We start from the raw sequence: 25,274 nt of genomic DNA, 5'->3' as shown, positions 1-25,274 counted from the left end.
GCAGCTCAGCTGCCCCTCTTGGGCCATTCTCTTGGATGCCCTCCCCCGACCCCCGCTTCCAGGCAGCAGGAGGGCCTCGGCAGAAGGCAGAGCAAACGGGACGGGACGAGGAAAGAGATGCTGGAGAAAGGAAGGGGAGGGAGGGAGGGAGGCAGCCAGGCTGATGTCGCTGCTGCTGCTCCACCTGGGGAGGGGCATGAATGAATTAGAGGGGGAGGGAGTGGCAAGAGGGAGGCGGAGGGACCCTCCCCTTGCTCTCTCCTGAACCAGGGGAGGGGACCATCGTCCACTGCGCAAGCACCGCCCTCGGTTCCTGCTGCTCAACAGGTGCAGCCCAGGGAAGGCCATGATTCAGGGCTCCCCCCCCACAATCCCAGGGGGCTCCTGAGAGCTGTCCGAGGTCCTGAAACCCCCACTTGGCAGCCCCCCCGCCACAGCTGCCAGCCCATTAAGCAAAGTAGTTTGGCTCCGCTCAACCCAACCCCGGTTGCGGGAGTTCCTCCTCCCCTCCCCCTCAAAAGCGGGTAAAAATAGAGCGACGCGTCTCTTTCTTCCCATTAACCGGCCTTCCCGGCCATTACGGAAATGAAAGGCGGGCCTGTGCCAAGCCAGAGAAGCTCTGGGAGCGCAAGTGGAAATGCTCCTGGACTGACATGAGATTGGGGAAGGGGAGGGGCTGAGCCCATGGAGCATCCCCAACCGGGATCCCCACTGGGGAAGAAGGGAGGGGAGAAGAGAAGGGGAAGAGCGAGGGGTCCCGTTGTCCATCAGGCTCACGATGGGAAGGCCGCCCAAGGGGGCTCCAGGCTGGAAGAGCTGCCGATGTTTCCTCTGCGCAGGTGAGAGGGAGAATGATGCTCCAGGGGTGAGAGAGTCGGGGGCCCCTCTCTGGGCAGCTTCTCCCACAGGTAGGGAAGTCGATCACCTGGGCAGCACACCTACCACCCGCCTGTCAGGCTCCTCTTAGCCCCACTGGGCTCCTCTCCGGACCTTGGAGACAGAAGAAGCAGCAGGTGAGCTGCCCTCAGGGTGGGGGGGGGAGGAAATGGGGCTCTGTTATATCATGGCTGCTTCCAAGAGGCCAGAGGGAGCCGGGGAGAGGCTGACCACTGTCCTTAGGCCAGCCTGGACAATGGAGGTTGCACGGAACCACCCGAAGAGCCTTCAGCATTTCTCCTGCTTGGATGAGGAGGGACCCTGGTGTTTTGGGAAGGAGGAAGGCTGAGAGGGCGAGAGTCCGAGCTCTGATGGAATGAGAGCCCCTGAGCAGGGGGAGAGCCTCCTCTCGCAGGGGAGAAAGGATGGGCGGACAGGCTGCCCATTTCCAGGACCCCCACCGCTCCGAGAACATCCACAGCCCTTGGACGCAAGCTTCATCCCGGGCTAGAAACGGCCTTGAATGGAACGAAGACCGGTTATTCTTAGTGTTGGATTCCGGTTGCGCGATGTCCCCTTCTGCTCGCCTCCTGTTCATTGTGCACTTTGCCACTTTGGGGACTGGCTCAAAAATGCAGCCGCCATAGAAACCGCTCTGAGCGTCTCTTCCTTCTGAATACCACAGGCAGCAGGTTGCCAAGGAATTCAACCTCCGCCTCGTGTTGCTGCACACTTGAATTCTACAACAGGGCTACAAGGATGATCAAAGCCAGAGAAAGCAAGGCAGAGATATCCATCAATCCCTGACTCACCTCTCGGCACATCTGAGGAAGGGAGGGAGGAGGGAGAGAGGGAGGGAAGAAGGAAAGAAGGAAGAAGGAAGGAAGGAAAGAAGGAAGGAAGGCAAGGAGGGAGGGAAGGAGGGAGGGAGGGAGGAAAGGAAAGGAAGTAAGGTAGGTATGTAGGTTGGTTGATGGAATGTAGCCAGATTCCCAGAAGGGAGAGAGTGTATTCCAGTAGAACAAGAGTAACTATCTCGGTTCAGATAGTTGGTGTGAGCAAAGAGGGCGAAGACAGCTCCTTCTCAATGGTTACCAGAAAAGAGGCTTCACTTTGGCAAGATTCTGTCTTCTGGTGTGGAGCAATAAAGAAGGCCAGCTTGGAAGCATCACTAGGTGCTTTGGGACATTCCAGCCCTGCCCTTGGAGGCCACACCCTTTACTCCTAACAATAAACTGTGGCTACTACAGATGCACTTCATGAACGTTGTATGAGAATCTCATAATGTTAAGGTTAGAACTTCCGACTGCGTGAATCGTCCCTCAGGGCCCCAAACTGAGGGCTAAAGGTCAGGCTGACCCACACAGATTACTTTTTCATAAGCAACCAGAAGGAAAAAGGGCTCAGGGGCTAAGATGCTGAGCTTGTCGATCAGGAAGTTCAGCAGTTCAGCGGTTCGAATCCCTAGCGCCGCGTCACGGAGTGAGCTCCCATTCCTTGTCCTGGCTTCTGCCAACCGAGCAATTCAAAAGCACTTAAAGAAATGCAAATAGAAAAATAGGGAGGCCTTTGAGGGAAAGGAGCAACGTTCCTCAGTGCACCTTTGGTGTTTAGTGTCATGCCAGCCACATGACCACAGAGACGTCTTCAGACAGCGCTGGCTCTTATGACCACAATTGAGCCCAAAATTTCTGTTGTTAAGTGAGACATTTTAAAGCAAGTTTTGCTCTATTTTACAACCGTTTCTTGCCACAGCTGCTAAGTGGATCACTGCGCTTGAAAATAACCCAGTTGTTAAGTAAATCTGACTTTGCTTGTCAGAAGGCCACAAAAGGGGATCGCGGGACCCTCCCACCCTCATCAATGTGACTCAATTGACAAGCATCTTAATTTCGATCGTGTGGTCACAGGGACGTTGCAACGGTCCTAACTGTGAAAAACGGCCCCGTCACTTTTTTCTGTGCCGTTGTAACTTTGAACGGCCACTAAACAAATGGTCGTAAGTCGAGGACGAGGAAACTGCCAGGGCAGGCCACAGAGAGTTTTTTCAATGGGCTTTGAAGACGATGCAGCAACCTCTTATTTTCATTGGTGAACTTCCTGGTAGATTGTGGGGATGCTGAAGACGTCATAATCTATCTTGATTGCAGAGCAGAGTGGTTAGTTCCCTTCCACTGGCGGTTTCTCTTGAGATCCTGGCACCGGTTGTGGATCGGACGCCACGGCCTCAAATCCAGCGAGGTGGTTCTCAATTTAGAGGGGTTTCTCTCCTTTTCAGAGAGCTCCGTGGATCAATTCTTCATCACCACTAAACAATTCCCAGCTGGCTGGGATCCCTGTGTGATTCAGCAAAGAAGAAAAGGATGCGGGGATCCGTAGAGCGGCGGCAAACGGAGCCGAAGGAGCCGAAGGGGCCTCCGTTCTGCCGCTGGCTGTTGGGCACAAGGAAATGCCACCTCTCTGCCTTGGGGGCGTGGGGAGGACGGAGGGAGGCTCAATGCTTTGCGCCAATCGGCTCAAGGGCTGAGCATCCCAGAGTCAGCTGGTTTGGGAGACGGGAAGCATTGAAACATGAATGAATGAATGAATGAATGAATGAATGAATGAATGAATCTGTGTGCATGAGCCAGACAGCCATGTTGGTGAAGAAGGCGTGTGTGTGTGTGTGTGTGTGTGTTAGAGTTGAGCCCTTGACTGCCTCAAGGACAGCGCAAAGCCTTGCCCTCCACTCCGCTCGCTTTTGAAAAGAAAGGAACGGAGCACAAAGGGAAGGGAAGGAGAGAAGGAGGGGGAGGGAAAGGGGCCCCCTGAAGAACAACCCTCTTGCTCGCTCCACGCCAGCCAGAAGTGGAGCCTTGCAAGGGAGCTGCCACCCCTGCCAGCCGCCGAGGCCCGGAGGTCCCTGAGCCAAGGGGGAGCTCTGGAGTCTGGAGGAGCCAGCGAGGAGGGAGCGGGGTGTGTGTGTGTGTGTGTGTGTCTCATCGATCCCCAGCCGCCTGCGGCCACTGAATCGATGTCCTGACGCACAAAGGCTGCCCATGTCTGGACTGCAGAGGCCAGTCTCTTCCCCGGCTGCTCATCACACCTCCAGGGGCCTTGCAGGCTGGGAACGAGGGGCACTGGAGTCCCACCCATTTCTGCCCAGCAGCATTGGTCTCAGAGACAGGGGCAGGTTCTGCATCCAGCCAACTGGTTTCTCGGTCCGGCTTCTCACGACAGGCTGAACCGGCGACCAACCCTGTTGCTAGTTGCACAAAGCATCTCGCGTCCCAACGAGTCAGCACTCCCCCCCCAGTGGTGCAATGTTCACTCCTTTTGCCAAGACTGGGTCTGGGTTCCCACCCCAGGGCCCAATCTCTCTTGAGCAGGGGTCTCCAACCGTGGCAACTTGAAGACTTGTGGACTTCAACTCCCAGAATTCCTCAGCTGGCTGGCTGAGGAATTCTGGGAGTTGAAGTCCACAAGTCTTCAAGTTGCCAAGGTTGGAGACCCCTGGTCTTGAGCAAATGGACAGCAACTGTAGGGGGTACTCATTCAGGGACTGCCTCATTTAGTGACCATTCGCCACTACTTACAGTGATGAAAAATTAACTCGGCGACCAATTGTTGCCTTGGCGACCTTCGTGGGTCTGCAAGGCCAAGGCAAATGGAAGGAAGAGCTGAAGCACAGCTGCACGCTCACTTAGTGACCGTATGGCTTCCTAATGAAGTGGTGGTCGCTAAATAAGGGCAAGCCATAATACAGACTGCAGGGGGGGCTGTGGCTCTTGGATCCCTTGGCCAGCAGGGAGATTGTAGTCCGTAGCCCTATAACGAGAGCCTGCTTAGAAGGGAGGACCCTTCACTGGGGACGGGAGTTGGAGGCCTGCCTTGCTGGCGGACCTTGGGCCAGCCCTCCTCTCTTGGCCCCGGGAAGGAGGCAATGGCAAACCCCTTCTGGTAGGATAGGGGCCCCAAAAGCTCATCCAGACGGTCCCTGGAACTCCAGCATGGTTATATTCATGGCCATTCTTGAGTCCCAGGTTAGAGGCACACGTAAGGCCTAGGCATGTGCGCGCACACATGAAAACACCCCCCCCCACCTTTATAGCAGGAAGAAGAGAAGTATGGAAGTACAAGTTGACGGCCCTCAGCCTCCCCTCTCAGACGAGCACCCAGCCCTCCCCTGTGCTCCCCCGCCCCCCGCTCCTTTTCAGGGATGAGCAGAAATGGCCGTAGGGCCTGTCTAGCCCCCCTCAGCCCCTCCTCAAGCCCTGACCCCCTCTTGCAGCAGCTGGGACCGCTCAGCCCGGGCCTGACTCCCCGCTGAATCCTGCCCGTCAGAGCCCAGCTGGGCCGGGTCCCAACCGGCCAGGGGACAAGGCAGAGCGCAGCCCTAGAGCCCCCGCAACAGCAGGAGGAGGAGCGGAGAGGGAGCAGGGCCAGGATGGGGGCCCCTGGGGGAGGGGGGAGGGAGGGGTACCTTGCTTTTGGTGCTGGACCACCCCCTCCTCAGCCTGGGCTGCTCCCTCCCCAGATGGGCCCCCCTCTTCCCGTCCTTCCTCTCCTCTCTCTCCCGCCAACTCTCTCTCCACCCAGGCCTCGGAAAGGGCGTGCAACTCGAAACTCGGAGGGACGCACACTCCTGATGTCACATACACACACACGGACACACGGACACACACGGACACGGACACACACACACACGGACACATTCCACAACTTGATCCTGTCCAAGCCAAAGAGCAGCCCGGGGGACAAATCCCACCAGAGCCAACTTGGCCAGTAAGCCTCCTCCCCCTTCTCTTCTCCCAGCCCCCTGCCCTCCCTTTCCCTGGGTGGCTCCCCCCTCTGGCCAGCTCTCTGCAAACCCCCCCCCCGGTTTGTGGGGCTCCTTGGCCCCTCTGGCTCAGGGATGATTTGGGGTGGGGGGCTCCTGGGACCCCCGAGTCAGCAGGATCAGTGGGGGATCAGGCACAGCATCCTTCCCTCCCAGCTGCAATCAATCCATCAGAATAGGGCTGGAAGGGGCCTTGGAGGTCTTCTAGTCCGACCCCTTCCTCAAGCAGGAGACCCTCTCCCGTTTCAGACAGGGGGCTGTCCAGTCTTTTGTTAAAAACCCTCCAGCCACGAAAGACCCACAAACTCTGGAGGCCAAAACTGTCCCAAGGTTTCCTTGTCAGGAAATGTTCTCTTCAATTCCAGGTTGCTTCTCTCCTTGAGGAGTTTCCACCCGTTGCTTCTCGTCCTGCTGCCTTCAGGGGCTCCTTTGGAGAAGAGGGTGACCTCCAAATCTTCTTCGGGGCAGCCCCTGAGATCTTGGAAGGCTGCTCTCCTGCCCCCCCGCCCCCCGAGTCCTTCTCTCCATTAAACTAGACCTACCCAAACCCTGTAGCCGCTCTTCATCTGTTTTAGCCCCCAGGCCTTTCGTCCTCTTGGTTGCTCTTCTCTGCACTGTCTCCAAAGCCTCCCTGGGCTGCAGAAGGCCGCCGAGCGAGGGTGCCTGGCACCTGGTGTGCTTCTGCCCCTTTGGGGGGGGGCTCCCTTTGCATTAGAAGCTCCTGCTGCCCCCACGTCTGCCCCACTCAAGACCCCCAAGAAGCCAGCAGCACGAGGGCCGTGCACCAAGCAAGAAGCAGCAACGGCAGCTGCAGAGTCAGTCAGATTCTTTGATTATTTCTTGTTATTTCCCATTTCAACAGGACTTCAGGCTAGCCCATCTCCCCCCCCCCCATAGCCCCAGGTGGGGGAGGGGGGCTTGCAGGTGGTGTAAGTCCACTCAGGGCAAGAGAAAGACTCAAAAGACCCCTCCCCCATGGTGACCCTTTGCCACAGGCCTAATGGGGGCAGCCCGTTTCCATCTGCTGGGCAGGTGGGAGGCATATAATAGTTTCTTAATGGATTTGTCTTACAACCGCATCAACAAATAAAGGTAGAATTCAGCATCTCATTCTAGGATCATCCTGTGTTTAGCCCACAAATATTTCTGTACCCAAACACCCAAGACCAAAATGCAAATGGGCTGAAAAAAACACGCTTGTGATAAAATTTCACACACACACACGCAAAACCCCGTGCAACGTCTTTGTGGAAAGCCAACCCACAGTCTGGTTCAAAATCGATGTGAAAGTCTCTTTCATCAGCTCCTTTCCTAAAAGGGGGTTTAATCAGCTCTCTTGGACCTTCCTGGTTTGCATATCTGGACGGACAACATTGCAGAGCCTACTCAACGTTGCCTCTTGGGACGTGTTGGAGAGTGTTTTTTTTTCTCTCCCGGTAATTTCTGCCATTTTAACTCAGTGCCAAAAGCATCGTCTCCATGGAAAGGAGTCCAGGCTCTGTCAGCAAAATGGAATAAATAACGTTTCTCTGCTCAAGAAGATGCGCCCGGGAAAAGCATCCGTGGCGATTCTCCATCCTCCAGGCCACGGTTCTCCCCAAGGCGCTTTTTCCAGCAGTCAGCCGAGCTTTGTGATTTTTCTTTCAGACGTTTCGCTCTCCTCAGGGCCGTCGGAACAGCATTATGGGCCCCGGGCCCCAAGCAGTGTAGTGGGGCCCCTCCGACAGCTACTCACCAGGACCGATATAACGAAACATATATTTATTTTGTTGGCCCTTCCAACAAATAAATATGTTGCTGTACTGAAGATGCATTGAAGGGTTAACGTACACAGATTATTGGGGGCCCCTAGGCTCCTGGGGCCCATCAGGCCCACCCCTTAAAACAGCCCATAAAAACCTTCTTCGGTTCTGAAGTTGGAGCTGACGAAGTTTCTTGGACGAGAAGCAAAACATCTTCAAAGAAAAACCAGAAGGTCCTTGGGTCTCCAAATAAAGGCACCTTTGGGGGTCCCAGAGAAGCTGTAAGGGACCAGCTCCCTCCTTCGAGGGGGACCCTCAGAGACAGCGGCCTCCCCAAGCCCCCCTCCCTGGAAGGGCCTCTTGCAGCTGGGGGGGGAGGGGGGGCTATGGCGTGGGGCAGGATTTGGGCAGCTCCAGAATCTGGGCTCACAGGAGAAGGTGAGGGACTGGACCCCCCCAAGATCCTGCTGCCCAATTCCTGCCTCCAGGTAGCTCAACGTTCCCACGTCGAGTCCATTGACGGCCCAAATTCCTGCCTGGCCCAGGGGTAGCTGAACCTCGCTCCCCGCTTCTCGGTGGGCTGCCTCTAGGGAGGAAAAGGGGCAGGACGGAGGTGGGAACGTCCCTCCTACGACCAGCAGTTCCAGGGCTTGAGTCAGGCAGGCTTCCTCTCCCTCGTTTTCGATACCACCGGTGCCAGGCTCGGGGGCAACGCTCGACTCTCTGGGTGGCATCAGCCTCAGGAGGTGTTGCCCACCTGGATCCTCCAAGCGGGGGGTGTAGTTTGAAAAGGGCCAGATTGGCTTCCAGCTCCCCCTGCCTGGCTGCAGGCCATCAAGCAGGGGTGGATTCTACTGGCCCGGACCGGTTTGGCCGAACGCCTGGCTCCGAAAATCAGCTGGCAGAGAACCGGCTCGCTGGGCAAATCACGCAATCCCCGAACCGCTTGTTAAACCTGGAGAACCCCCCCCGCCATCGAGCCCTCCCCAGGGAGGTCCTGGGCTCCCTCGGCTGGCTTGGCACCCCCACCCTGGCGTCTCTGCGCACCAACAGCCACGGCGTCCCTGCCCTGCCTCCCCAAGGAGGGAATCGGGAACAACAACCACAAGGGCGGCAACTCCTGCCCCTCCGGCCTTGGAGCCTGGGGTGAGCCGAGGCGGGCTGACCCCCTTCCCCTGGCCTTTACCAAGAAGGACAGCTCGCCCAGCAGCTGACAGGGAGGGACAATCAACCGGTGGAACTGCTTGCCACCAGAAATCGTGGGTGCTCCAACCCTGGAGCTTTTCAAGACTGGAGACTGGAAGGCTGTTAGTCCAGAATGGTGTCTCCAGCTTGAGCCAAGGGGTCAGACTAGAAGGCCTCCAAGGTCCCACTTTCCCACTCTGTTATTCCATTATTATTTTTCCTAGGGTCACGTGCATCCATCCCAAAGAAGTCCGGAAGGGTATAGGATCTCCTGCTATGGGCAAGGGGGTTGGACTAGAAGACCTTTAAGGCCCCTTCCAACCCCGTTATTCTATGTTCTAAATGGCCCCCTGGATGGGAGGGGAGAAGCTTCCCCAGGGAAACCAAGCAGCATCCAGGGGAGCTCTGGGGAGGGGAGGCCTTGGGAAGCCCCCTCCCCAGTGCTGATCCCTGCCCACCATTCCTCCTCAGAGCCCCCAAATGCGAATAAACCAGACAAGAGTTGTGGGAGGTTTTCAAGAAGAGACCAGACGGGGGGGGCTGGACTAGACGGCCTCCCTTGGACCCCCTCATTCTGGGCCCAGGGTTGCATGTAACACCAGGGGCACCCAAAGGAAGACGGGGCTGGACAGAAGTAGAAGAAGGCCTGGGTGCCCCTTTCTTGCCCCTGGATCTCGCTCCTCTTTTGCCCCCTTCGGAGGGGGGGCTCCCTTCCGTGGGTCTGGCTGCCCCAAGGGAGGGACTGCCACAGGCCCCGGAGAAGCCCCCACGCCCAGCCCAGCGTCCTCCTGGTGCCAACCGGTGGGGTGACGCCCAAGGCTTGCAGCCACCCCGGAGTCTGAGCTGCGAAATGCAGCCAGAAGACCCCCCGATCCCCCCAAAAGGCAACGTCTTACCTTCGTGTGCAGCTTGGCAAACTGCTTGTCGTCCAACAGGGGCTGGGAGTAGACGCGCCTCTTGTATCGGAACTGGAGAGGGAAGCAAAGGGAGGAAGGAGCATCAGCCGCCTGCCTGGGCATCGCTCAGACCTTCATCCACTCCGGCCCCAAGGCTGCCCACCCAGGGAGAGCCGCAGCAGCTGGGCTCGGTCACCGACCGGGGCTCCTTCTGGCACTCGGCTCTTCCGGAGCGCCCAGGGATTTGGGCCGCCAGGCAATGGAAAGTCTGCTGACCGGCTGATTCGATCCATCCCACCACCGTCCCAGGCCGGCTGCAGCCATGGCCTCCAGCTCTCCATCCCACTGCTGGCTCCCCCGCCAACTTCCCCTTCTCGAGGCTAAGGGAAGGTCAGGCCACGGCCACATGTGGTGGGGGCCCTGAACAAGCTCTGCAGCCGGTGGAACACGACTCAGCCACGGGACGGTTTTTAAGGACACGGGGTGCCAAGCTCTGCTTCCCTTTGGCCAGGGGGGGAGCATCTCGGGACCCTTTAGGACCTGGGGACTTCAACCCCCAGAATGCCTGAGCCAGAAATCTTCCACCAGCCTGCCTGCCTGTGTCTATCTTTATCTCCATCCATTCATCCATCTATCCGTCCTCATTTCTCTCTCTCTCTCATCTCTCTATCTATCTATCTATCTATCTATCTATCTATCTATCTATCTATCTATCTATCTATCATCTTTCTATCATCTATCTATCTATCTATCTATCTATCTATCTATCTATCATCCATCCATTCATCTCACTTCTCTCTCTGTCTTTCTCTCTCTCTGCCTCTCTCTCTCTCTCTCTCTCTCTCTCTATCTATCTATCTATCTATCTATCATCTTTCTATCATCTATCTATCTATCTATCTATCTATCTATCTATCTATCTATCTATCTATCTATCTATCTATCATCTATCTATCTATCTATCTATCATCTTTCTATTATCTATCTATCTATCTATCTATCTATCTATCTATCTATCTATCTATCTATCTATAATCCATCCATCTATCTATCCATCCATCCATCCATCCATCCATCCATCTCACTTCTCTCTCTCTGTCTTTCTCTCTCTCTGCCTTTCTCTCTCTCTGTCCCTATCTATCTATCATCTATCTATCTATCTATCTATCTATCTATCTATCTATCTATCTATCTATCTATCTATCTATCTATCTATCTATCTATCTATCCATCATCTATCTATCTATCTATCTATCATCTATCTATCTATCTATCATCTATCTATCTATCATCTATCTATCTATCATCTATCTATCCATCTATCTATCTATCTATCTATCTATCTATCTATCTATCTATCTATCTATCTATCTATCATCTATCTATCATCTATCTATCTATCTATCTATCTATCTATCTATCTATCTATCTATCATCTATCTAGCTATCTATCTATCTATCTACTCACTTTCTCCCTCTGTCTCTCTCTCCCTCCCTCCCTCCCTCCCTCCCTCCCTCCCTCCCTCCTCCCTCTCTCTCTCTCTCTCATCCTCATCCTCATCTGTCCTCTCTCTTTCTCTCCCTCCCAGAATTGTGTGACTACGAGATAGGTAGACTATAAATTTAATAAATCAATAAAATAAATCTATCTGCCTACCTATCATCCGTCACCCACATTCTCTCTCTCTCTTTCCCTCCCTCGGAAATGCTCATCCATGGAAGCCGCGTTTAACAGCCGAGGAGACTTTGCAACCGGGGAGTGGGCGGCGGGGGGGGGGGGGGGAGGGAGGGGCGCCCCTCTTGGACCCTGGCAGACCTCCTTGCCTTAAGGACTCTCCCACTGGGCCTCCTCTCTTCCCCTACTGGGCACTTCTGTTCACAGATTCTACAGTTTGGAAGCCGCTATTAAAATTACATAAGATTTGTCCTATTTTAAGATGTGCACCTCACAGGGAACAAATCTGGGTGGAGCACAATTTGTAAACGAGAGAAAGAAAGCAAAATAAACGCAGGTGGTCGGTGTGTTGGGGCCACACACACACACACACACAGAGGGGCAAAATCCCAGGAGGCGCCTGGAGCCGGAGAGGGACGGGGCCCTTCAGGGGCGCTTGGAGGCCCCCTTCCCAGGCCCTCCGGGGCTCCCGGGCTCAGCCGCCCCTCCTGCTGGGTCACTCCCTAAATTGAACCTGCTGGCAAACGGCTCTTTTGCAGCAGGACCGAAAACCCGCACCGGGCAGGGGAGGCCCTTGAGCGCTGGCCCTGTGACCAGAAATGGGCCCCCGGAGGGACTCGGCGCTGAACGATCTCGGCCCTTTCGGGACCCTTTGGCTACTGCGGGCACCTGGCGGGCGGCACCGGTTCCGTCCCAGGGAGGGGCTTGAAAAGGGGCGGGGCCTCTTTGGGAAAGGGAGAAGGAGAGTCCCACAGGGAGGAAGCCAGAGCCGCGGCCCCTTGCGGTCCTTGGCAATGAGGGGTGTGATGGGGCAACGCACCCTGCAGCTCCAAGGGGCAGCCCTGCGGGTGCTCCGTGCGAATTCTGTTTTGAAGAGGGGCTTTTAACACAAGTCACTCCGGTGGCCGAGAGGTGGAGCGCTCGCCTCACAATCAGGAGGCTGTGAGTTCGATCCTAGGTAGAGGCTAATATTTGGAACAGCCTCTCCCGCTCGAGCAGGGGGTTGGACTAGATGACCTCCAAGGTCCCTTCCAACTCTTATTCTCTAATAGCTGCTGGAAGCCCGCAGGAGAAATAACCAGAGCCCCAAGGCCCACAGCATCCGGGGGAGTGGGGGGAGGGAAAGGTGTCAATCGGTGCAGTTCCATTCAGAGCCCAACCCTCCAAAACAAGGGGTCCGGAAGAAGACCCTCCGGCCAGGAGCCCTGTTCCTTCCCTTAGGACAGAAGTCTGCCTCCCCTGGGCAGCCCACCTCAAGGTCCGGCTGACATCTACAGAATAGCGGAGTTGGAAGGGACCTTGGAGGTCTTCTAGTCCAACCCCCCGTTCAGGCAGGAACCCCTATACAATCAGTTCAGATAAATTCATGCAGAGTTCCTGACACCTGGGCTCTCTGGGCGGACGGGCTGTGCGCACCGGAGAATCCTCCAGCGGTTGGGGAAGAGCCCCCTTGGCCCCAGGACAGCCCCAACTTTCATGGAGAATAGTTGGGGCTCAATGAGGGGTCTTTGGGGCTCCCTGAGCGGGGGGGGGGGTTTCCTGGCCTTTCCCAGCTGGGCGATCCCTAGCACTGCGGATGCTGCCTCGTTTGGTCAGGAAAGGCTTACAAGGACAACCAAACTGACAGAGCACCAAGGATCCCATAGTCGCCCCTTCCTCCTCCCCTCTGAAAATCCCACTTCCTTCTAAACCCGATGATGTTTCCTAGCTGGGTCATGAAACGTCTGCATGAAAAGAACCAAATTCAGAGGGCACCAGACCCCCAGTCCCCCCTCCTCCTCATCCTCCATTCTATCCCTGATGACATTACCTAGTTGGGCCATAAAATGTCTGCAAGAAAGCCACCCAGCTGAGAGAGCTCCAGGGACCCCACAGTGCCACCTTTGCTTACAGGACCCCCGACCTTGCACGGCTGGCTCCCTGGGCTTTGAGCTGAGCAGGGTCTCTACTCCACCCGCCCCCCCCAGCAATGCATCCCTCAGACCCCCCCCTCCCCCCCTCCCTCTTCTCAAAGCCATCCTCCCTCAGGGCACGGCAGAGCGGCTGGATTCGGGGCAGGTGAGTCCAGCCAGGGGAGGGGGCAGCGAGGTTGCTAAGTGGGGAGAGCCACCCCTGCACCAGGCCGTGCCCCACAGGTACCTCCAGGTAAGGGACCAGGGTGTCCGGATTCAGCGGGTATTCCCTCAGCAGCCGCTCCTCGTCCAGGAACTTCCCTGCCCGGCCGTTGAAGGCCGGCTGGAAGAGGCCATAGTTGAGGACGTCCTTCAGGCTGTGGTTCAGGGTGCAAAGGATGCGTTGCTTGGAGGTCCAGATGGGGACATTGGGGTTCAGCCGCAGACACTTCTGTGGAGGGAGGGAGACAGGGGACAAAAAAAGGGGGGGGGAGGGCGTCAGAAGCTGTCCAGGCAGGAGGGCCGCAGCTCAGCACAGCTGGATTGGGCATGGTGCAAACTATTTTAAATCTCATCGACGTTTACTTAGTGCAGAGGGCTCCAAACTTGGCCACTTGAAGATTTGTGGACTCCAACTCCCAGAATTCTATGCTGGCTGGAGAATTCTGGGAGTTGAAGTCCACAAATCTTAAAGTGGCCAAGTTTGAGAACCCCTAACTTAGTGGCCGGCATATCATACGTGGATTTGCAGGATATATTCACATTTCACCTGCATTAACCCCACCCCCCAATAAAATATGAATGTGAAAAGGATCTCTATTCAGACACCCATTCGATCCTCAACAACAGTTCAAAGCTACAACGGCACGGAAAAATTGTGACTTATGACCATTTTTCACAGGTACGACCTTTGCAGCATCCCCCACGGCCACGTGATCAAACTTTGGACGCTGGGCAACGGGTTTGCCTTTATGACCACCATCACATTCCAGGGTTGGAGACTCCTGGTGTTATAGGGTCTCCTTCTTGAGCAGGGGGTGGGCTAGAAGACCTCCAAGGTCCCTTCCAACCTCTGTTTATTCTGCTCCGTTATTCTGCCTCAAGGATCCTTCCATCTTATGGAGGATTTGCTCTGGCTGGCGACTGCTAATGGGATGCAACTCCACGTGTTGGCCATCGGCCATTAAATCCCTAAAAATAAATGAACAGCCTTTCCTGATAAATTGTTCCTTCCCCTGTGCCAGGCAAGGACTGAAACAGGGGGCTTCTTTCTGATATTTAGGACTGATGGATGCCCAGCAAGAAAATGGCAGCTCTCCTTAAGTTGCTGCTTTATCAAAGACACTCAGAGAGAGAGAGAGAGAGAGATCTATAGATTTGAAAGCTCGGAAGAGAGAGCGAGCGAGAGAGAGAGAGAGAGAGAGCAAACGCTGAATTCAAGAGGAAAATGAATAATGCAGAGGCTTGCTAGCTGAGGACACGCATCGCCTGTGTAAAAGAAGAGGAAAAGGGGGGAGGGGGTTGACAACGGAAAAAATGTGGTGAGACACCCCCAAATAAGCTGCCACTTGGTTACCCCACACCTTTCTTGATCAAACGAGCCAGTTTCATACTCTACTTTTCACCGGTTATCTGGATGTCCAACTCTCTCTCCTCAATTATCAATATTCCAAACGTGGCCTTACCGAGGCATACCAAGAAGTGGTGGTACCACTTTAGAAGGCCTTGGTAAGACCACGCTTGGAACGTGGCATCCAGTTTTGCTAGCCACAAGAAGATGTCGAGACTCTGGAAAGCGTGCAGAGAAGAGCAATGAAGATGATGAGGGGACTGGAGGATAAAACATATGAAGAAGGGTTGCAGGAACTGGGTATCTCTAGTCTGATGAAGAGAAGGACCAGGGGAGACAGGATAGCAGCATTCCAGGATTTGAGGGGCTGCCCCAAAGAAGAGGAGGGGGTCAAGCTGTTCTCCAAAGCCCCTGAAAGCAGCAGGACAAGAAGCGACAGATGGAAACTAACCCAGGAGAGAAACAACCTGGAACTAAGGAGGAATTTCCTGCCAGAGAGAACAATCAACCAGTGGAAGGGTTTCTCTCCAGAAGTCCTGGGGGGCAGAGCCCTGATCCAACAGGAACAAAGTGTCCAGCTTTGGCAATGAACTTTTTAACAGGTTCATTTGCAGGCCAGCCAAAGGCCCTGACACACCTTCTCCCAACGCAGCTCCCCTTAATGTATACAGTTTGCACAGAAGCGCAGTAAACAAGGGGAGAGGGTGCAGCCTGATCTCATTCGTAAACATACCTCAACCTCCCTAAATGCGTTCGACATATTGGGGTTACTCTGCCTTGTGCGAAGGGAAATGCGTGATCGTTCCTGCCCGACTTTACTCAGCGCCATCTGGGCAGGAAGGGGAGATAGAAATGGAAATCGCGATCGGGAGAATACGGCGGTCTGACGGCATCACCCCACACCCACACCTCCTTAGTAAAAAAGCCTGTTGGCCAAAGATCGATTTGGCGCAGAGGTTGCCGGTCCCTGAGTAAACACGGCTCAGGACTGGCCGTTTGCGAGGCTGGTGCACCACTGCGAGCAAACCCACATCCTGACATTTTGACGCATGCTCTGACATTTCCCTGAATGGGCCCCGATGGATTCTCGGAAGCCTTTGCGCCAGAAACCCACTGAAAATCAAGTGGAATAAATATGAAAAAGGGGGCCCTGGTTTGCCACAAGACCAGCCTCTCAACCAATGCTCAGACTGATTATTTTAGCTTGACCCCTTGACCTTAGCTCTAGAATGGACACAGCAGAATAACAGATGCAGAAGGGGACCTCAGAGGTCTTCTAATCCACCCCCCTGCTCAAGAAAGAGACCCTGTATCAGGGGTGTCGAACTCAAGGCCCGTATACTGCAACCGGCCCGCCAGACCGTCCTTGTCTACCCAATGTGAAGAGGAACTATGCCAGCGGTTGCGGGTGTGGCATCAAGCTAGCCACGCCTGCCCGATTGGCCACACCCACCAAGTTGGCCACACCTGCCCGGCCTCCAGAGGTCAGTCACAGCTATGGTGCAGCCCTCGGATACCCTTGCCCAGAGTTCTCCAAACTTGTCAACTTTAAGAGTTGTGGACTTCTATTCCCAGAATTCTTCAGCCAGCTATGCTGGGAGAATTCTGGGAGTTGAAGTCCACAAGTCTTAAAGTGGCCAAGTTTGGGGAGCCTTGCCTCCGCCCCCATATCACTCCAGACAAGTGGCTGTCCGGTCTTCTCTGGAAGGCTTCTTCATCATGAAAAGGTCTCCACTGTGGTCGGAAGGCCTCCTGAATACTGGAGAAACCAAACTGGCCTACAAGAAAGACCTAACGAAGAATAGAAATGAGACATGGGAAGACCACTGGCCAATGCATTAAAAAAAACCAAAATTGCAGGGAAGGCAGATCCTAACAAAAGCTGGCAGTGGCTAAGAGCAGGAAACTTGAAGAAAGAGACTGAGGGGCTAATTCTGGCTGCACAAGACCGAGCCTTAAGAGTAAACACATGCAAAACCAGAATTGGGAAGAAAGCAACAGACAGTAAGTGCCGCCTATGCAAAGAAGCTGAAAAAACAACGGACCATTTGGCAACCTCCTGCCAGAAGATCACCCAGACTGACCCCAAGCAACGGCATGACCAAGTAGCAACAATGACGCATTGGCAGAATCTGCAGAAAAGACCATGTGCTGCAAGCAAGAACCGGTGGGACCCTACAAAAGAGAAAGTCCAGGAAAATGAAGAGGCTAAACTGCTCGGGGACTTTAGAATTTAAAGAGACAGTCACCTGCCACATGACACACCAGGCTTTAATGATTGTCAACAAGAAAGATGAAAAAAGGTATAGATGGTGGATGTGGCAGTCCTGGGAGGCAGCAGAAGAGAAGAGAAAGAACGACAGAAGATCGCGAAGTACAAAGACCCGCAAACAGAAATAGAACGATTGTGGGAAAAGAAAGCAAAGGTAGCACCAAAGGTAGGTCCAAAAGAGGTGCCTCAGGTGGGTGCAGTCCTGAAACATCTGAGGCACCATTTGAATTTCAGCGGCGTTGACCAATTCACCCTCGGTCAGTTGCAAAAGGCAACTTGACTCAAAACAGCTTACATCCTGCGACTGGACCCCTAACACCCCAAAGGATTCCACAGCTGCCCATCCCGGGTCCTTGAGAAGAACAACGGCATGACCAAGTAGCAACAACAATTGTTGGACAACAATGTTAAATCCGGTCTCAACATCTGGCTGATAGGCCAACCCACCATAATATTACTTTATGAGCTTTGGAAGGCTATCAACGAAGCAGACGGGAAGTGCTTTCACTGCTATAATTTGCAGCCCTTTTCCGGACTGGGCTGCCTACATGGTTGCTGCAACTGCTGAAGGCCAAAGTGGGGCCGAGTTCCCTCCAAGTCTCGTGAAGGACAGCCTGACACATCCAGAGCACCAAAGGGAGAGAAACGGATCTCCAGCCTCCATGCAACATTGGGGGCGGGGGGGAGGAAAAGAAGGAGGAGGAGGAAGAGAAGGAAGAGGAAGAGGAGAAGGTGGAGGAGAAGAAGAAAGAGGAGCAGGCTAGGGCTGAGGGCCCCTTTTTAAGGCGCAGCTGCTGGGGAAAAGGACAGATCCTCCGTGGGGAAAAAGAGCATTTTCTAACAGCAGAACAAGACCAACTTCTTCCTACTTCCTACCCAAAACAAGTAGGAGGCAAGGTGAAGAGTAAAGGAATTTGGCAGCAGCTCCAGATTGGCTCCCTTCGAGAGAAACAGAAGGAGGGATATTTGCAGCAGGAGAACAGGCGCAGATGCCTCCAAAGAGAAATTGAGAAAACTGGACACGACAATGCATGTCAACCACAGCAAGAGAACAACAAGCAGAGGTGGGATCCAGCCAGTTCTGACCAGTTCTGGAGAACCAGTAGCAGAAAGTTTGAGTAGTTTGGAGAACCAGCCAATCCCACCCCTGACTGGCCCCGCCAACCCCATATCTCTTCTCTGCCTCCCATTGAGTCCCAGCTGATCAGCTGGGTCTCCTTTGGTTGCCCTGCACAGGAGAACGGAGCTGGAAAGCAGGTTAGTGGGGTGGGGAGGGAAGGGGGATGCCACACTTACCAAGCCACACCTACCAAGCCATGCCCACAGAACTGGTAGTAAAAAAATTTGAATCCCACCATTGACCACAAGGCTGTGGACCTCCTGATCAGCGGCTGTGGCAAATTTGCCCAGATTGGATTAGAAGACACAATGTGGACTAGAAAGTCCAACTCCTGGCCTGACTATTACATTGCAAATGGGGCTCTGAATGACCATGAGAACCTCTTACGGCAAGGGTCTCCAACCTTGGCAACTTTAAGCCTGGTGAACTTCAACTCCCAGAATTCCCCAGGACACAATAAGTCCGACATTGTCCAGCTTCAAGAAAAGCAAATCTTGCTTGTAGGTGCAGAATAGACAGAAGGGAGGAAACAGAAATGACAGCCAAGCGAATTAGGACTGCACAAGTGAAATTTGGAGCAGTGTTTCTCAACCTTGGCCACATAAAGATGGGTGGGCTTCAGCTCCCAAAATTCCCCAGCCAGCCATGCTGGGAACCTGGTGGGGTGTTGGCTGGGCAGCTCAGCGGGTGGGGGAGGGAGTGGGGAAGGGCTCTTTTGAGCTGGGAACTCTAGAAAGGACGGGGACATCAGCCTCAGTCAGAGTTTAAACGAGTTGTCAGAGCATTTGCAGCGTGACTGACCATTATGAGACAACCCAGGAGCAAAACACAACACACAGAGACGTAGACATTTAACAGTGGTTTATATGCAACAGTTATATACGGGAATACACGTGGTAGGCAAAATACCTGACAAGTACTCAATCTTCTTATCTCTACACAGAGAACTCGGCAATGCATACAGGACACGAAGAGAGAGAACCAGCCCTCTAATGGCTGCCTTTATATAAACACCTCTTAAAGAGGAAAAGACTTCTGTGGACCCATATATAGTCTTAAAAAGAAAATACCAATGCCGATTCATCCTAATTGCATCAGCTTTACAGCTGCTGGTCAGCTCTTAAATCTCAATACCTCAACACGAGTGGACAGATTTTTTAAACCTTTCTAACCCTCAACTTATGAACCCAACTGAGTCAGAATTATGGCTGTAAGCCATGTGGGTCCTTAAACAGGTCACGTGTGACTACACCCAATTTTACAGTTTTTTTCCCTCCCCACAGTTGTTGTCTTTGCAGATTCTCAGTCATCCAGGTCACAGCACAGAGGAACCCCCAAGTGGCTCTCAGAGAGAGCGCAAACGACCAGATGGCTGCAAAGAATAGAAATCCTTCCATCCTCCACCATTCAGTCAGAATGGAAGAAGCTTCTTGGATGAGAAGTGAAATGTCGTCAAGGAAAAGACAGTCCAGTTGCTTCTTGAAAAAGCACTTTTGGGACAGCAGTCATTAAGCAAACACGGAGGTTATAAAGTGAACTCAGTGTTAACAATGGGCGTTTTCTTTGCTGAAAACTGAAAATAAACACCGGTTTCCAGCGAACGGGAAAAAAAGGTGTAAATCGCAGTCAGACAAATTGCAAAGGGTCAAGTGCAGAGAGCTCAATGTGCGATCACGTGACTGAGGGGAGGGACATTGGAACATCAATCCGGGTGGCAAGTTCCTTTTTGGAGGCCTGTCGTAACTCTGAACGGTTGCTAAATGAGGACTACAATTATCTCCTTATACGAGGACCCGAAGGGGCTTTTATTATAAAGGCAATTGGACTTTGTGATTTTTCTTTAAGACATTTCACTTCTAATCCAAGAAGCTTCTTCGGCTCAAAACTGGATGAGAAGCGCTTTAAAAAAAAGAATCATGAAGTTCAGTTGCTTTTAAAATAAAAGCCCCTTTGGGACAACCATGATCTGGATCAGGGACTCCAAACTTGGCCCCTTTTTAGACTTGTGGACTTCAACTCCCAGAGTGCTGGCTGAGGAATTCTGGGAGTCGAAGTCCACAAGTCTTAAAGTTGCCAAGTTTGGAGTCCCTGAACTACGAGGAACGAGACCTGTAGAAACCCTTCGGTTGCCTGAGCTCACGCAGCTGTTCTGCACCATGGGCTTGGATCCAAGGCCCCCTTTCCGCCTTCTCCCAAGCTGGCATCTCTCCCTTCTCACCAGCCGGTTTGGACGCCATTCTGGACCGCCCGTTGCTTCGGCTGGCCGCTTCCCAGGGCTTGCCTGGTGGTGACATTTCCCCCCCCACACCTTTCTTCCTTCAGAATCCAACCGGATTCACAGGGAGCCAGAACGGGACTCTGCCTCCTGCAGAGAACAGCTCCCGGGAAGACCTGGTGGGATTTCTGGAGAGCGCCCAAGAGTGATCTGGGGAAATCCAGCCAGGCTGGCAGAAGCCTTGCAGACTGGCTCCCTCCTCCTCCTCCTCTTCCAGCGTTCACTCTGCCCTGGACCCTCCAACATTTCTGGGCTTCCTTCAAGACGTCAAGAGGCCATAAGCCAAGGGGGGGATCAGAGGCCCCTCCATCACTTGGCTTGTACTTATCGGGCAGCAGGTTCCCAGCATCAAAGCCATCCAGACTGTGAATCAAGAGGAAAGTGGTGCGAGGAGGCGAGGGTTGGTGGGGGCCCTCAGACCAGCAGCAGAAGAGAAATCACAGCTCCCACTCAGGGGGTCTAACCTTGGCAACTTTAAGACCTGTGGACTTCAACTCCCAGAATCCCCCAGCCAGACTAACCCTAACCCTAACCCCTGCCTTCATTCATCCAGGTGGAAAGTTCTCCTCCCCAAACCATACAAGAATGCTGGAGTGTGTTTGTGGGGGTGAATTCTGCAAGATTTCAGGAACCTCCTTTGTTCTTGAGAAGTTCCACTTCCCCCAGAGGAGGCCGTTTCTCCACCCCATTCGGTAAGATGGAGCAAGTTCAACCTTCCACTTGGTAACTTTGGGGAGGGGGGGGTGGATTCCATCCCCAAATTGAGCAGGTTCAGATGTGGTTAATATGAAGGTCTACCTGGGAATCTTTGGGCTGTAGGATGGGTTGGAAAGCGAGGGGCCTCCTTAGAGAAGACGGTTAGCCTGGAAGCTTCCTTGGAGATGTTGGACTCCAGGACTCAAGCTCAGCCATCCTTTCCTGCTGCCCCTTTTGACTTTCTTTTTAACCAGAAAGAAACGCTTAAAAAATGCGAAGGGTGAGTTGTTGCAGGATGCCTTTTGATCTCCCGGATCCCCAACCGGGAAGGATTCTAGAAAATCTCCTGTGGCCCCTGAGATCGGTGAATTAAAACTCAAAAGAAAAGAACACTTCAAAAAACGTGGAAAAGCGAGCCGGCTTCTATAAATCAGAGAAAAGCTGCCGTGTGTGAATAGATGTCGGTGCAGGGTGTAATCGTGCTTTGCAGGAATTAGTTTTGCTGAGCACAAAAACCACAATGCTTTAACAGGATTGCACGAAATCCCATTTCGTCTTGAAAGGAAGCCCATCCTGGGCTGTTAATTCTGGAGAGCAGCAGAAAGTGCCCTCAAGATGGTGCCTGTGACCAACGGATTTGTCCCTGAGGCACAGAGGAATAGCCTGCAAATTGTTGCAAAGTAATCAGAATAACAGAGTCGGAAGGGACCTTGGAGGTCTTCTAGTCCAACCCCCTGCTCAGGCTGGAAACCTAGTATAGACCATTCCAGACAAATGGTTTTCCAATCTCTTCTTAAAAACCTCCAGTGACAAGGCACCCACAACTTCTGGAGGTAAGTAGTTCCACTGATTTATTTTTCTCGCTGTCATTTTTCAGATTGACAGAGTTGGAAGGGACCTTGTAGGTCATCTAGTCCAACCCACAGCCCAAGCAGGAGACCCTACACCATTTCTGACAGATGCTAGTCCAGTCTCTTCTTGAAAGCCTCCAGGGATGAAGTTCCCACAACTTCTGTTCCATGGGTTGATTGTTCTCACTGTCAGAAAGTTTCTCCTTATTTCCAGGTTGAATTTCTCCTTGTTCAGTTTCCATCCGTTGTTCCTTGTCTGGCCTTCAGGGGCTTTGGAGAATAGCTTGACCCCCCTCCTCCTCTCTTTGACAACCCCTCAAATATTGGAAGATGCTCTCCTGTCTTCCCTGGTCCTTCTCTTCCCTAGACTAGCCAGGCCCAGTTCCTGCAACCGTTCATCGTATGTTTTAGTCTCCAGTCCCCTCATCATCCTGGTTGCTCTTCTCTGCCCTCTTTCTAGAGCCTCAACATCTTTTTTATAGTGTGGTGACCAAAACTGGATGCAGGAGTCTAGGTGTGGCCTTACTAAGGCCTTTCAGAGTGGTATTAGTACCTCCCTTGATCTGGATTGATTCCCTCTGTTAACGCAACCGAGTTTCTCCTTATTTCTAGGTTGCTTCTTTTCTTGATTAGTTTCTGTCCGTCACTTCTAGTCCTTCTTTCTGCTACTTTGGAGAACAGGATGGTGAAAAGGGGAATGAGCTTGTCTTTTGCACTTTGCAAAACTGAGAGGGTTGCCCCAGCATTAGACCAGGAGCAGGGATCTCCTGGAGCATCACTCCCTGAACAAGCCTGGACCTGTGGATTTCCCTGGGGCCAAATTGGCCTTGGCTGCTGCCTGCTCTTCTCCCCCCAAAGCTGCCTTTTGAATCGTATGCAAAACAGGGGGAAGAAGAGGCAGAATTACACGGATTTTAGTCACACGCAAACTAATAACTGAGTCATATTTATTCATACCACACTCTGCAATTAATTTGTTTTTATTCAATGTGGTTCACCTAACTTTAGAAGAGCAAAAGAAATGGAAAATTAAAGATCCACCAGACCAAATTTTTAACTACTTTTCTACCTAAGACCCCAGCCCCCAAAGCCCCCCCAAAAAACTTGTTTGGAAATGGAACAAAAGATCAAGCCGCTGTACATTTAATATCAATTTTTGCCTGCCATAAAGACATGTCTTTCCCCTTTTTCTCTTCCCTTCCCTCTTCTTTTCTCTCCTTCTCTCCTTCCCTCTCCTTTTCTCTCCTTCCCTCTTCTTTTCTCTCCTTCTCTCCTCCCTTCTTCTTTCTCCTTCTCTCCTCCCTCTTATTTTCTCTCCTTCTCTCCTTCCCTCTTCTTTTCTCTCCTTCTCTCCTTCCCTCTTCTTTTTCTCCTTCCCTCTTTCTCTCCTTCTCTCCTTCCCTCTTCTTTTCTCTCCTTCCCTCTTCTTTTCTCTCCTTCTCTCCTTCCCTCTTTTTTCTCTCCTTCCTCTTCTTTTCTCCTTCCCTCTTCTTTTCTCTCCTTCTCTCTTTCCTCTTCTTTTCTCTCTTTCTTTTCTCTCCTTCTCTCCTTCCCTCTTCTTTTCTCTCCTTCCCTCTTTTCTCTCCTTCTCTCCTTCCTCTTCTTTTCTCCTTCTCTCCTTCCCTCTTCTTTTCTCTCCTTCCCTTTTCTCTCTTCCTTCTCCTTCCCTCTTCTTTTCTCTCCTTCCCTCTTTCTCTCCTCTCCTTCCCTCTTCTTTTCTCTCCTTCCCTCTTTCTTTCTTCTCCTTCCTCTTTTCTCTCCTTCTCTCCTTCCTCTTCTTTCTCTCCCCTTTTCTTTCCTCTTCTCTCCTTCCTCTTCTTTTCTCCCCTTCTCTCCTTCCCTCTTCTTTTCTCTCCTTCCCTCTTTCTCTCCTCTCCTTCCCTCTTCTTTTCTCCTTCCCTCTTCTTTCTCTCCTTCCCTCTTTTCTCCTTCTCTCCTTCCCTCTTCTTTTCTCTCCTTCCCTCTTTCTCTCCTTCTCTCCTTCCCTCTTCTTTTCTCTCCCTTTTCTTTCTCTCCTTCTCTCCTTCCCTCTTTTCTCTCCTTCTCTCCTTCCCTCTTCTTTTCTCCCCCTTTTCTTTTCTCTCCTTCTCTCCTTCCCTCTTCTTTCTCCTTCCCTCTTCTTTTCTCTCCTTCCTCTTTTCTCTCCTTCTCTCCTTCCCTCTTCTTTTCTCTCCCCCTTTTCTTTTCTCTCCTTCTCCTTCCCTCTTCTTTTCTCTTCTTCTCTCCTTCTCTTTTTCTCTCCTTCTCTCCTTCCCTCTCTTTTCTCTCCTTCTCTCCTTCTCTTTCTCTCTCCTTCTCTCCTTCCCTCTTCTTTTCTCTCCTTCTCTCCTTCCCTCTTCTTTTCTCTCCTTCCTCTTTTCTCTCCTTCTCTCCTTCCCTCTTCTTTTTCTTCTCTCCTTCCCTCTTCTTTTCTCTCCTTCCCTCTTTCTCTCCTTCTCTCCCTTCCCTCTTCTTTTCTCTCCTTCCTCTTTCTCTCCTCTCTTCCCTCTCTTTCTCTCCTTCCTCTTCTTTTCTCTCCTTCCTCTTTTCTCTCCTTCTCTCCTTCCTCTTCTTTTCTCTCCCCTTTTCTTTCTCTCCTTCTCTCCTTCCCTCTTCTTTCTCCCTTCTCTCCTTCCCTCTTCTTTCTCTCCTTCCCTCTTTTCTCTCCTCTCCTTCCCTCTTCTTTTCTCTCCTTCCCTCTTCTTTTCTCTCCTTCCCTCTTTTCTCCTTCTCTCCTTCCCTTTCTTTTCTCTCTTCCTCTTTTCTCTCCTTCTCTCCTTCCCTCTTCTTTTCTCTCCCCTTTCTTTCTCTCCTTCTCCTTCCCTCTTTCTCTCCTTCTCTCCTTCCCTCTTTTTCTCTCCCTTTCTTTTCTCTCCTTCTCTCCTTCCCTCTTCTTTCTCTCCTTCCTCTTCTTTTCTCTCCTTCCTCTTTTCTCTCCTTCTCTCCTTCCCTCTTCTTTTCTCCCCCTTTCTTTTCTCTCTTCTCTCCTTCCCCTTCTTCTCTCTCTTCTCCCTTCTCTTTTTTTTCTCTCCTTCCCTCTTTCTTCCTCTTTCTCTCCTTCTTCCTTTTCTCTTCCCTTCCTCTTTCTCTCCTTCCTTCCCTCTTCTTTTTCTCTTCCTCTTTCTTCCTTCTCTCTTCCCTCTTCTTTCTCCCTTCTCTTCCCTCTTCTTTCTCCTTCCTTTTCTCTCTCCTTCCCTTTCTTTTCTCTTCCTCTTTTCTTCCTCTCCTTCCCTCTTCTTTTCTCTCCTTCCCTCTTCTTTTCTCTCCTTCCTCTTTTCTTCCTCTCCTTCCTCTTCTTTCTCTCCCCTCCCCTTCTTTCCTCTCCTTCTCCTTCTTCCTTCCTCTTCTTTTCTCCCTTCCTCTTTCTCTTCTCTTCCTCTTTCTTCTCTCCTTCCTCTTCTTTCTCCTTCCTCTTTTTCTCTCCTT

At 52.5% G+C, this 25,274-nt stretch overlaps 1 protein-coding gene across 3 annotated transcripts in view; it reads right to left on the bottom strand.

The window, feature by feature from the left end:
• SHANK3 (SH3 and multiple ankyrin repeat domains 3) overlaps positions 1–25,274 on the bottom strand; it is a 264,751-nt gene that overhangs the window by 147,685 nt on the left and 91,792 nt on the right. For all 3 annotated transcript variants that reach the window (XM_087969020.1, XM_087969021.1, XM_087969022.1), the window contains 2 exons: positions 13,333–13,536; positions 9,519–9,590 (listed from right to left, as the gene is read on the bottom strand). In XM_087969020.1, the coding sequence (XP_087825146.1) occupies positions 9,519–9,590; positions 13,333–13,536 (276 nt within the window). The remainder of the gene's footprint in view (positions 1–9,518; positions 9,591–13,332; positions 13,537–25,274) is intronic.

This window comes from Notechis scutatus, chromosome 6, assembly GCF_049901735.1.
Source record: "Notechis scutatus isolate UNSWTSFEM ecotype Mainland chromosome 6, rNotScu1.2, whole genome shotgun sequence".
NCBI classification, from domain to species: domain Eukaryota; kingdom Metazoa; phylum Chordata; class Lepidosauria; order Squamata; family Elapidae; genus Notechis; species Notechis scutatus.
This window is presented reverse-complemented; position numbering and strand designations above follow the sequence as displayed.